Source organism: Python bivittatus, unplaced genomic scaffold, assembly GCF_059951505.1.
Source record: "Python bivittatus isolate LINGU-HERP-01145 unplaced genomic scaffold, Pbiv_v1 ctg000080_np1212, whole genome shotgun sequence".
In the NCBI taxonomy this organism is placed as follows: Eukaryota; Metazoa; Chordata; class Lepidosauria; order Squamata; family Pythonidae; genus Python; species Python bivittatus.
The window spans coordinates 80,401,264-80,413,773 of NW_028277035.1; the positions used below are offsets into that span (position 1 = coordinate 80,401,264).

General features: G+C 40.8%; 1 protein-coding gene across 6 annotated transcripts in view; it reads left to right on the forward strand.

The window, feature by feature from the left end:
- Window positions 1-12,510, forward strand: part of ADAMTS9 (ADAM metallopeptidase with thrombospondin type 1 motif 9) — a 143,366-nt gene that overhangs the window by 99,169 nt on the left and 31,687 nt on the right. For all 6 annotated transcript variants that reach the window (XR_015794964.1, XM_088134396.1, XM_025170169.2 and 3 more), the window contains exon 29: window positions 10,105-10,272. Coding sequence is in view for 5 of the 6 variants with exons in the window: in XM_088134396.1 (XP_087990522.1) it covers window positions 10,105-10,272 (168 nt within the window). In the remaining variant the exon portion in view is untranslated. The remainder of the gene's footprint in view (window positions 1-10,104; window positions 10,273-12,510) is intronic.

A 12,510-nucleotide genomic window follows, 5' to 3' on the forward strand; every position in this document is an offset into this window, starting at 1 on the left:
AACTCATAATTTGAGTACAAATCAAGAAGTAATGCTGATGGTCTTAATTTGTATTCACTATTTGAAAAGTGCTGTATCATTCTTATCTGTTTATCCGTACTTTTAATGCAAATAATTAAACGATGATATCTATACTTGAGAATGATGTGATACCAAAATTAATGCATGATAGGAGTTGAGATTTGAGGATTATACTGATTTGCACAGGGTTATAAATACCTACAGGTTACAGCAAACATTTGTTAAATCCAGATCCTGAATGTATCTATGGGAACGCACTGGCTATAGTTACTCTCTTTTAATTAACTTCTAGGAAAGTAATGCATAAATATGCATAAAATTTAACCCAATTTATACATTTTTCTAGGAGTGATGGTGATACCTTCTCCTTTCATCATACAGCGTACAGTTGTTCTACCCACTCCCAGTATAAGGCAGAATCATGAGACCAATAGCTGTCGAAAAGCTTGTTTCGTGTTGTTTAACATGTTTCCACCATTAGAAAAGGAAATTTTAAAAATCCTGGTCTCTATGTAGCACTCATATGAAATACTCAAGCAGAGGCCTTATTCCACCCTGAAATAATCTGTATTATGGATTAGTAACAAATTGTGTCAAATAATATTTAAAATTTTGGGGCCTTAAATAGTTGGTAGATCAGCCTTGATTAAGTTGCTTGATTATGAAATGTTTCATAACTTCAATTTAACATTATGAAATGTTTCATAACTTCAATTTAACTCCAAGAATGTCAGCATTTATACTTTAATGCCCCATTGTAATTATCATCCATAAATCATAATCAGAAGTTCTACTGTAAAAATGAGAGTTGTGTACAATTGCCTAATGAAATGAACCCATTAATGAGTCTTCTTCTAGATCCTATTAAAGCCTTGCACTGTTTGGATCCAAAGCAAGGGAGGATGTTTTGGATCTGACATGGGACCCTCTTAGTACCTGTCAGCTCCTCCTTAAGAGGGCTTTGTATTTTCCAGGGCTTGTACAGTAGCTGTGTGGACTCAGGAAAATATGTATTTGAGTAAAGAAGTAGCAGGCCCCTTGGGTCACCCTTGTCACTGCCCACATCTAGCCACCGGTGCCCATTGCATGCCCAGCAAGTTGCCATATGAACCCAGGAGAAAGCATAGTTCCATTAAGGAGAAGCTGACAGATATGAAGAGGGTGTCCTTGGTCGATCCAAAGCATCTTTACCCACTTAGACTTAGTCATTCACTAGTCTGTATAGCTATAGAAAAATGTGCCAATTTATTTTAATGCTAAAAAGTAGAAGTGATCTCAAATGAAACTCAGTTTTCCATTGTCAACACACTTTCAGTGCTGCCCCATGTATTTCAGTCTAGATCCTTTTGTGTATCTGTTCGCCATCCAGTGTCTTCCATATCTATTGTGGGACAAAAAACAAGGACAAATATTGCAGATTTTGTCCAAAAACTCAATAAATCCTTAATGCATACACACGTATGTAATATAAGTAAATTTGTTTGGTTTAATAAATGTGCATTGATACCCAGAATTTTCATATTCTGTTTAATTAATGAGAGCCAGATTGGTGTAGTGGTGAAGGCACCAGGCTAGAAACCCGGAGATGGTGAGTTCTAGTCCCACTTTGATACAAAGCCAGCTGGGTGACTTTGAGCCAATCATTCTCTCAACCCTAGGAAGAAGGCAGCGGCAAATCACTGCCTAAAATGTTGCCAAGAAACTGCAGGGACTTGTCTAAGCAGTTGCCAGGAGTCAAGACTGACTCACACACACGCACACAAAATGTTACTTAATACAGAATTCCAAACCACCTGCTGTAGTAACATTCCTATTGTTGCTTGGAATAGTAGTATTTTAATATGACTTATGAAAATCTATATAATTTCAGTGTTAAAAGAGTTGATTAGCATTCATCTACTGTTGCCCATTCTATTTTGCTTTTCCTTAATTTAACAAAAGCAAGGTATTAACTGTTGAGATGATAATACGTATGTAAATTATATAATTGGGTCCAAATAGAGTTCCAGCACAGACTTTGCCAAGCCAATTCAATATAGTAGTTAGTTTTGCAATCTTGACTGATTCAATCTTAGAGAGCACTAAACATCAGTGGCTAAATCTGAAACTTAAATCCTATTCCAACTCAAAGAAGAGGTCAAGAAAGTACTTTCCTAACTTGATTGAGAATCTCACATTCAGAGGGCATTAAGCAAGATCTTTGTAAATCACAAAGTATTTCTAAATTCTACCATTCCTTCAGTTCAAAAATATTTTCGGTGTGTTCAGCTACACCAAGATCCACTTGGTATATGTGAGTTGCCAAGAGTCATTTATTTTATTGTATTTTATGCCTACTTATTATTTCTATCTACTGTATAATTCTAGGTATATGTGTTTCTATGTATTGTTTTCTGGCTCGAGACCATACCAAAAGGTTTGTTGTCGTTGATTGTAGTGCCATAGAAACATGTTTAATAAATGAATAAATACTTCTTTCATATGGAATTACCATAGATCAAAATTGCAACGTAGGCATGTCTTGTCTGGTCTTGCCTTCCCTTTTCTTTCTTTTTTTGCTTTCTTTTCAGGATAGTCTCTGATAGTGGCTGCTTTCTGCAGGGATTGTCGTGGGGTATGTTTTTCAAAATGTTGATCCTGAGAAATGTGTATGGGAAGTTTTTAGTAAGCCTTATCTGGTTTCCTAGAACTGAATAGAGGGGTCAGATGGAGCTAGACTGAAGATTGTGGACTGGTTTATGGAGCAGAAATAGAGGGTTGAAAAAGGAGGATGAAGGCTTTTGAAATCTGGTCGATGATGGCATATCAAGGCAGAGAGTGTTTTGAATCATCCCAATAGATTCAGCTGTATAATCTTGTTTGCGTGGCATGATGGTGGCACATGGGATTTCTGATGGAGTCACACCATCTGGCAAAGCTGCAGCTGCAGCTGCAGAAGGACATTGAAATAATGTGGCAGCTATCATTGTAATTAGAATTGTGAAGAGAAAAGAAGATGCCAGGAGTGGAAACCGCTGGTCTCCCCTGACCTGGAGGATCATGGAAGAGTGTTGCTGACAGTGTCCTTTGGTGAGAGCATATCAAAAGGAGGCCCACACTGTAGAGCTGGGATGCTCAGGGAAGGTGTGATGGCAACTCAGTGGGCTTCCCACTTGAAAGCTCGGAATTCTGGCAGGCCATACTGACGGATTTTGGTGATGTGAGGGGCCCTTGTGTAGGTTTAATCTATAAGGTTGCTCTGACCAGATTGGTGTTCCAGTAGGATTGGTTGCATTGTGGGTCAGAGGCAACCAGTCACAATATGAGATGGGAAGGGCAGATGTTGGCCTTCACCTGAATTAAGAGAACAGGTGAGGGAGGGCCTCAACTTGATGCATTAGTGGGAGGACCCCTGTTGATTTATTCAGTGGTGGGAATGTAGAAGGAAGGTAGGAAGAAGGAATGTAGAAAGAAGAGTGAATAAAAGTCTGGAAGTGCCAGCGTGAATGGCTCTGCCAAATTGTGGGCTTCTAGGGTAACTGGGTTGATTAAAAAAAAAAAACAGTCTGAGGCAGTATGAGTATGTTAGGACCCTGGTTCATAGGGGCTTGTTGACAGCTGTATTACAGTTGTGATGGATTAAGGGAGATATGGAAGGAGACATCAGGTTTGCTATTTCAGGGGAAGGGAAATCCACAGTCTGGTGTACAACTCCACTTCTATGCCAGTAACCTCATAACAGGGTTCCAGTGCTTAGATTGCTCAGATTTTGACCTCAAATTGCTGATGATACACATCAGGTCCAGGTGTAATAAGACCTTTTTCATCCACAACTTGGTAGTGAATGAACATGGGGAGCTGGCATGTATGACCAAGACCTTGTGGGCAGGAGTCACCTTCTTGAAGATCTGCCATCCTGGATTTTTAGTCTTTCAGAAGCCTCAGTCCCAAGGCTAGGGTGGGGGTAGTGTTGATCTTAATAAACACTTTGCCCTATGATCAGAAACTCTGCTCCTGAAGTGACAGGGTCTGAATGTCTGTATGCTATTGAGCCATTGGGACAAATCCTGTTGGTATATTGGCCACTCTGCCTCTCAGCAAGATCCCTGCACATGCAACATTATCTGTTCTCTGGACTGGCTTTGGAGTCTCTCAGATATTATTTCTGGTTGATGTGAATCTTTATGCCTTGGGGGCTGGATCATGATGGTGCTTCAGGCATTTGTAGGCTCTACAGTAATCTATCCCAAGTGATCACTGGCCCAACACATGAAGGCAGCTCGGGCCATTGTATAATTATCTTGATTTGGAGAGAGTCTGGATCACTTTCTGGTCCAGATAAGATTACTTGCCACCAATGACCTCAGGTGGGTGAACAGACCAATTAGAGTTTCAATAGAAGAGAATATACGTAGCTCAGGGTTGAACTGTGGAGTCCTTGGTGCTCTCTGGGCTTGGTTGTTTGCTTGTAGACATTTCATTATCCAATTAGATAACATCAGCATAAGTGAGTGTGGGGTTTTCTCCCTGTTTATATACAGTAGCTTGCCCTGCCAGTTTTGGTAGGGGTGTGGTTTTCTCCACAGTTTCTGCCAGTTTTGGTAGTTGTTTTCTGCTTGATTGTTGTCTGGTGTTCATCCCTGCTTATCTGGCTGTTGACTGCTGGAGAGGATATGTTCTGGTCTTTTTGTTTCTTTGTTAACTTTTTTTTAATCTCTTTTGAATGGTGTGTAAATATGGTTTATCTCTATGTGTTTATTGATGGCTGATTTGTCTGAATGCCAAGCTTCCAGGAATTCCCTAGTGGTTTTGGATTTGACTTGGTCTAAGATGGTAACAGTTTCCCAGTTGAAACTGTGGTTGAGTATTGTGAGATTAAGGGCATGTAGCATCTAGGAGCTATAGCACTCCCACACATACAATCAAAAGTATGGATCCAGTATGTAGACAGTGCCTTAGTCATAATAAAAAAGGAACAACTAGAGAAACCATATGAAACAATCAACATCTTCAAAGGAATAAAATTCACAAGAGAAGAAGAAAACAACATGCTACCCTTCCTAGATCAGCACAGGAAACAACATGCTACCCTTCCTGTTCTTCATCAGCACAGGAAATGACAACAAATTAGAAACACGGAGAGCACCAAGGACCCCACAGTTAGGATTTTCTGTATTGGGGATTCTGGTGAGTGCTTAGGGAATTTCGTAGCAATCTAGCAAGCAGTTCTGTTGAATGCCTAGTTACTCACTGGCAACAGGAGGCAACATAGGCACTTGACATTAATCCTCCTAAACTGATCAGCTGGCTGATCCTGGATGGCTCCCTGGTTTGCCAAGATGGTCCAAGACAGTCCAGAACTGATGTCTGCTGGGCCAGTGAAGGAAGTGTAGCTGACCAAACATGAATACTAGCTCAAGTTTGAGCCCACGCCATGGAGATAATGGTAGATCATTATACTTCTCTTTCCTTATTGTATTAATGGGCTGTCATTCAGGGGCCTTGTTTAGGATGGTCAACTCCCTTCTGGGGAAAGAGCTGCAGGTAGGTCTCCCACCTGATCACTTAGACTAGTTTCCACATTAATTAGCAGACAAGTTGGTCAAATTCTCTGGAGTCTTGATTCCTCATAGGTGGAGTCTGATGTGGTGATGGGACCAGTGTCTTGCCTTTGAACTTAGTGAAGTGGGTAGGATGGTCCCCGGTATGTCCTCAGATACTTGTAGGCTAGATCCATGTTCCTCCTGTCTCCTCCTTAGGGTTCAGGCAAGTGATCGATTGGATCTATCAGCTTATCAATGCCTCATTTTGAAGAGGGATTGTCCCAGCAGCCTTGGAAAAGGCTGTAGTGTGCTCATTCTCTCCCTGGATTCAGCCATACTTGACAACAATCAAGGATCAAGTCTTTAACTTAAGATTATTAAGTAAGTGGTCACCCTAGGAGCAGCAGATCTGGACAATGAAATGGAGATGGTATGGGTTGCTCTTATTGTCAAGATCTGGATGTGCACCTCATCCTTTTAGATTTCTTAGCTGCATTCAGTACCACTGAGAATGGTTTCCTTCTGGACTGCCTGCCAGGACTGGGGAATTAGAGGCAGTGTTTTGGTCCATCTTTAATGGGTCAGTGATAGTGGGGAAGGATAGATCAGCCCAACAGTTACTGTCCTGTGGGATGCTACTGGGTTTGGTTCCTCTCCCCTGCTGTTTAATATTTACATAAAGGCACTGGGAGTGGTCATCCATTATTTGGGAATATAGTATACATTGCTTCCCTGGCCTATGAAGGATTGATGTCTTGACTCAGTGTCGGGTGCCTGTTAAAGTCCAGATGGCACAAAACAGGCTGAGGCTGAATCCCTCAAGTCAAAGATGTGGTTAATATACTGAGGCTCTGACAGCTCTGGTGTTGTCTCTTAATGGAGTGGCACTGCTTATGAAGGAAATATTGTTTTTACATGGGTCCTCCTGGACTCACAACAATGGCTGTATGGGAAGGTGAAGGCCATAGCCAGGGTGCCTTCACCAACTCTGGCTGATACACCACTTGTGGCCCTACCTGGAGTGGGAGGATGGGAACTTACGTTGTCATCGCTATATATTTAGACTACTGCATTTGTGATCTACGTGGAATTTGGTCCAGGATGCAGCAGCTCAATCACTGATTGGTGCTCATCACCAGGACACATTATCCTGGTTTCCAGGTACAATTCAAAGTTCTGGTTTTAATTTATGACACTGTATATGGCTTGGCTCCAAGTATCTGTGGGACTGTTTTCTCCAGCTAGAAACAATCTGCCTAGTTCATTGTTTTCAGGGAGAAACTGCTAGTGGTCCTCCATATCTCCTAAGGGCTCATAGGCACTGTTTCTCCATGACCAGAATGATTTTCTCCTGAAACAATTTTCTTATGAATCATATTGTTAGCCTTCCAAAATCTATTGAAAACTGAGCTGCGTTGGAGGGCTTATGAAGACTGTGTTGATTTCCTTGATTAATTATTGTGATGTTACTTTGTCTAATTTCATGATTTCTTACCATTTTTTTCTATAGTTATTGAGTCTGGTTGATGGTGGCAGATGCACATCAAATCAATCAGGAAATGTGTCATTCATATTATGAAAACCATTTTTAAGAATCAGCTAATTATATGAGAAGTTTATGAAAGAAAAAAGAAAGATCAAGGACAGATTGCACACTCAATATGGTGTGGCCATGCAAATTACAGTAAATGTATCACAGATCTCAGGGGTAATGATTAATTAGCTTCTATATATGCATGTGGCTCATAGCATGCCAGTGTATCTGAATGAAATAATGGGAGGCTTCAGTCCAAGGTACTGATTATCACCTTTGAAGCCCTACATGGCACAGGCCAGGTTATTTGTGGGATCATTTCTCCCTGAGGGTATCTGCCCGTTCCACCAGATTGGATAGAATGGACATGATCCAGGTCCCTTTCCTTAAATGTTGCCATCTAGTGGCACCTAAAAGGTGTGCCTTTTCTGTAGCAGCCCTTGCCTTGTGGGACACCCTCCCCCTGAGATTGGGCAGGCCCTCCTCTCTTAGCCATCCAGAAGGCCAAAAGAGTGTCTCTTCCCCCAAACTGCTGGGATAGGGTGAGGGTGGAGCACAAAGATGGTGGTGTTGGGTGCATTGGAGGAGAACGGCTGAGGCACCAGGTTTTTGCTTGTTGTTTGCTTTTATTGTTTTTATTGCCAGGGTTTTTTCTGGAGGGGGGGTACTGTTGTGGTGAGCCACCCAGAGTTGTATCTCTTAAGATGGGTGGCCATATAAGTATTTTGAATAAATAAATATCCAATATGCTAAAATATCTAGTATCTGAAAAAAAATACTTGAAATATAGACACACTGCCTATCCCTGGAACCTTACAAACATACTCCTAGAGGCTGGATGCACAAATCATGGTTTGTTCCTCTTGGATTCAGCACTGATGTTGTATCATTAATGGTAAGGTGGCCTTTTATAGGCTTTGGCTTTATCCAGGTGAGACTTGGCTTTGGTGACTCGTGTGCTGGTAAGCGCAAGCTTCAGTTATTGCAATGTAGTCTTTATGGAGCAATCTGAAAATTCCAGTAGCCCCAGGATGCCAAAGTACAGGCAGTGATTGATATTCCGCGTTACCCTTGTACTAAAACATGTTCGTTGATTCTTTCCCAGCTCAGTTCAACATAGAATCCCTGGAGTTCTCTGAGCTTGGATGTTTTCTTGCAAACGTTTCATTACCCAGCTGGGTGACATCTTTGGTGCACTGAAGATGTTACCTAGCTGGGTAATGAAACATTTGCAAGGAAACAGCCAAGCTCAGAGAACTCCAGGGACTCCACAGTTCAACCCCGAACTACACATATTCTTTTCTATTGGTATCAGTTCAACATGTTTAAAGCCTTACATGGCTCATCCTTTACAATCCTTCCCCTACTCTCAGGTCATCAATGGGGCAGTCTCGATGGTCTTGCCATGGATGCTTTTAACATCCACAATGAATTTGGGTTTATTTTCCTACTGTAGAGCTCATGCTTGAAACAAACTGCCACTGGAGTTAAAACAATCTGCCCTCCTTACTTAAAGCCTGTTTACTTACCCAGACCGTTTTAGGCTTATGTTGCAGTTTTTGTGTTTTTACTTATTATACCTTTTAATACTTTTTCATCATAGTTTTGCAAGCCATAAAAGGAATAGGCAGCATTTAAACTTTTCAAATAAATAAAGTACAGGTCCAATGTGCCATGTTAGTACAGAAATGTTAAATAATGCTTACGTTGGTTAGTGTTACTTTCCAAATATGAAATCATACCCTCCAGCAATATTTAGCCAGTTTAACATAAGCCTTTCTAAATTATGCTGTGGTTCTAATATTTTTATCATGCCCTGAAAGTTTTAGATGTTCTGCATGTCAGCTAGCTAGCGCAATTGAACCTAATATCATTCCAACACTCACAAGTAAGAAGTTGGCCAGGAACAAGGACAAAAAGGGAGACCATTTCTTCTAGGCTCACAAAAATGGCTACTGATAAGCCACGGGCTGATTTCGTCATGCAGTTTGGCTGGGTATCCTGTAAACACGGCGATATATACTGGAAGAAGAGGACATTGCCAGTGTTTTGTGAAAGCAAATGTTTGGGAACAGTAATGGCACTGTAAACATGAAAAGTGGTGATGATGCAATTAATAATAAAATGAACAGTTTCCAGCTCTTGCATTCCAATATTTATGGTACCTTAAGTTAGATTTTTAAAGACCTGCCACTTAAGCCCTTGCGTTGATTATCATCTCTGTGAATCAAGCCAAGGACTTGCTAGGTGTTAGTGACCTGCCTCGTCCTGTATTGACTCCGCTCTGGAAAGAAAACAGGAGATCATTACTTCGAGAGATCACAAGAAAATGTATTTGTGTATAGGATTTAGGATTAAACAGGCACGGTGTGTGAAATAACACATAATGACTTGTTTAACATGTAATGAAGGAATAAAAAATGAATATTCTTGCATCATGCTGAGTAAGAGGCCCATTGAGCAAGGAACTGTCATATTAAATTCCTGCTCTGCCTCCAGATTCCTTTTGATTCCTAAATCTTTTGATAAATGCTAATCTAAAATCAAAATGGTTCAGGGGCCCATATGCCAGAAGTGGTCACATTTGTAAAAGTTCAATGAACCTGCAGAAGGAGGTTGAATGTCACTGTTTTACTACAAAGTTTGCGGCCAATATATTTGTGCTGTGCTTTTTGCTTTAGCTCATAATGTCCCATTGCGTCTGTTCTGCCATCTTTGGAGCTGGCTACAAAAAGTACATAAAATACCAAGCCTCTTCTGGTTACATATATGTGTAATTAGCAACCAGCAGCAAACAATGATTTCAGTCTAAAAGAAAAAATTGAGCACATTATTTTGAGAGACTGGTGACACCATCTCAGAGAGTTCCAAAAACTGAAAAAAGAGAGGTGTAATGAACAGGAGGCCGCCAACCTGATAACAGTTGGTGCGTGCTTTTGCTTTTACTTAAAACACTGCATTTTAAAAATGTGTGTAAGGATTTAATGCAACTGTGTAAGGTATATTAGCATCCCTCTTTTCTTTCAGTGTTCTGTGTCTTGTGGACGAGGACAGAAGTACCGAGACGTATATTGCATGTCGAAGGATGGGAAACTTTTAGAAAACAGTCTTTGTACACAGCTGGCAAAACCAAATGTGCTGAGGAAGTGTAGAGGTGGCAGGTGCCCCAAGTGGAAAGCAGGAGACTGGGGACAGGTAAGGTGTTTACACCCAAACTCTTGATCATTTGTATTTGTATAAGACTGAAAAGGGGGTGTAGCTTCATTGCATGTGTATGCTGAAAATACCTGGAGTATATGCTACATTGCTCCCACAGATATTGAACTTCCCATACGTTCAGCATTATATGCAAGAAACTGTGAAAGAATGTTCAGTGTTATATGTGAAAGAAACTGTTTTTAGGTAGATCTGTTTCTCTACCAATACTAAATACATAGACATCTTGAGACAGGGACAATATATAGTCAGTATTAAATGCTTCTCTTTCTGTTTATGAGTGAAGGACCCCCTCCCTTCAGCCCAACCATTCTAAAGCAGGGGGCTGATCCATCAGTCTGAGATGAAGTCTGAAAGGATACTGATCTTGTGCTAGCTGCAGTATTTCATCCACTGCTTCTCTTGTTGCACGTCCCAGAATTTGGATCTTTCCGTGTATCTGGCATTTCAGTCCACACATCTATTCAGATGTACTACATTTACCCCAAAGGAAGAAAACCCTAATTTAAGGAAGTGCCCCCTCCTTCCAAACCAGGAAAATTAACAAGTAGTTATCACAACAAATAAATTTTCTCTATGCTTTTCTACCAGGTTTTTTTTTTTTTGGGTCAATTAGGACTTCTAACTCTTAACCAAACCAATTCTGGGAAATACTGTATTTCCCCACTAAAAATGTGTGCACCTCACCCACTTTATATGTACAGTATATGCCCATTTGTATATGTATATACAGATATACAGTACATTTGTGTATGAGAATATGTGCCTGTGCGCACCAGCATAAGCCAAACTCTCTCCCCCTAAAAAGAGTAAAATCAAGCCAAAAAAAATTAATTGGATTAACAACTGCTGGTTGAAATTAATTACCGGTAAAAAAGAGACCTGCTTGACAGATTAATTGACCCTTCACATGTATATCCTTGCACACCGACAGACTGTGAAAATCTGAACATAAACCTATGCTTTAATGATATGATAGAAATGAATATGTTTTATTTAAGCAGGGGTTGATCTGGGGAAGAGATCCTTGGGTATTAAGAGTTTTTCCTTTAGTCTCTTGTTCCCCTCTGCAAGCAGAGAGTTAATTTCTGATGGTAAACCCCCATAGCCCTTTTGAGGCATTACAGAAGGATTAGAAGTTGCCAGGCAAGCAGTCAGGCTAAGCTCATTTTTAGTAGCATCTTCTGTTCTCAGAGAACGCAAGATGACTGTTCCTCTCAATGTGTTAGTAATCATTGGGGGGGGGGGGGGACTCTCATCTTCCTATTGAATAAATATAGGCATGCCCACTGAATTGAAAACTGGCTACTAACTACTGGCTAAAGAGTATAATACAGAGCTGCACAGTTAATAATCTTCCCCGCACACATACAGACATTCTTCATAACCTTCCTTGCAATAGTTTTAAAAGCTTCAGCATCATATATTGAAAAGAGAGATATGAGTCTTTGAGTGTAGCTGAAGAAAGGGCAGAAGAATCGACACGAAAGAACGTTATTTCTGCTAATGCAGCCCAGAGATTGCCTCATATCGCAGACCTCTGGTTTTGTCTGTGCTGTAACTATTCCACTCAGTATTTCAAAGAAAAGGCTGTTGTAACTTCAGTAATGTACCGTCCTTTTATAGACAGAGAGGAATGGGAGGGACCAGTGGTTGAAGTTGCTAGGCAACTGTGGGGTGGGTCAAGGAACCTGAAATAGAAGAACATCTGGCCCTAACTTTCCTTTCTTGCTAGTGGCTAGATGGGGAACAAGAAAGAGAAGTATAAAAATAGGACTACCTAGAAAAAAAGAGGGAGAATAGTGAAGAGCATGCAAATGTAAAACATAAAACAAGCGATCAGAAATACAGTTGTGTTCCAGCCCTAAAATGTGGCTGCCACTGAGTAAATAATGGCAACATGAGCAAAAATGCCTTGAATTTATGAATATAAGTTCTTTGGTCAAAATAGAAAGCTAGGGAATTACTATCCTTTTATCCAGGATCCTGAGCCAGTTTGTTATTTCATACAAAGCATCTAGACCTGCCTTTCCCAAACTGCACCCTCCATATGTGTGGACTGTAACTCCCAGAATTCCCAAAAATGCACATTTTAGTGGGGATTTCTGGGAGTGGGTCCACACATGTGGGGTGGGAGGCAAATTGTGGAAGGTTAATCCAGAGTTTAACTGTGTGGTGGGAGGACTTCCTTGAAAGAGAAGAAGGGGGGGGGGGGAG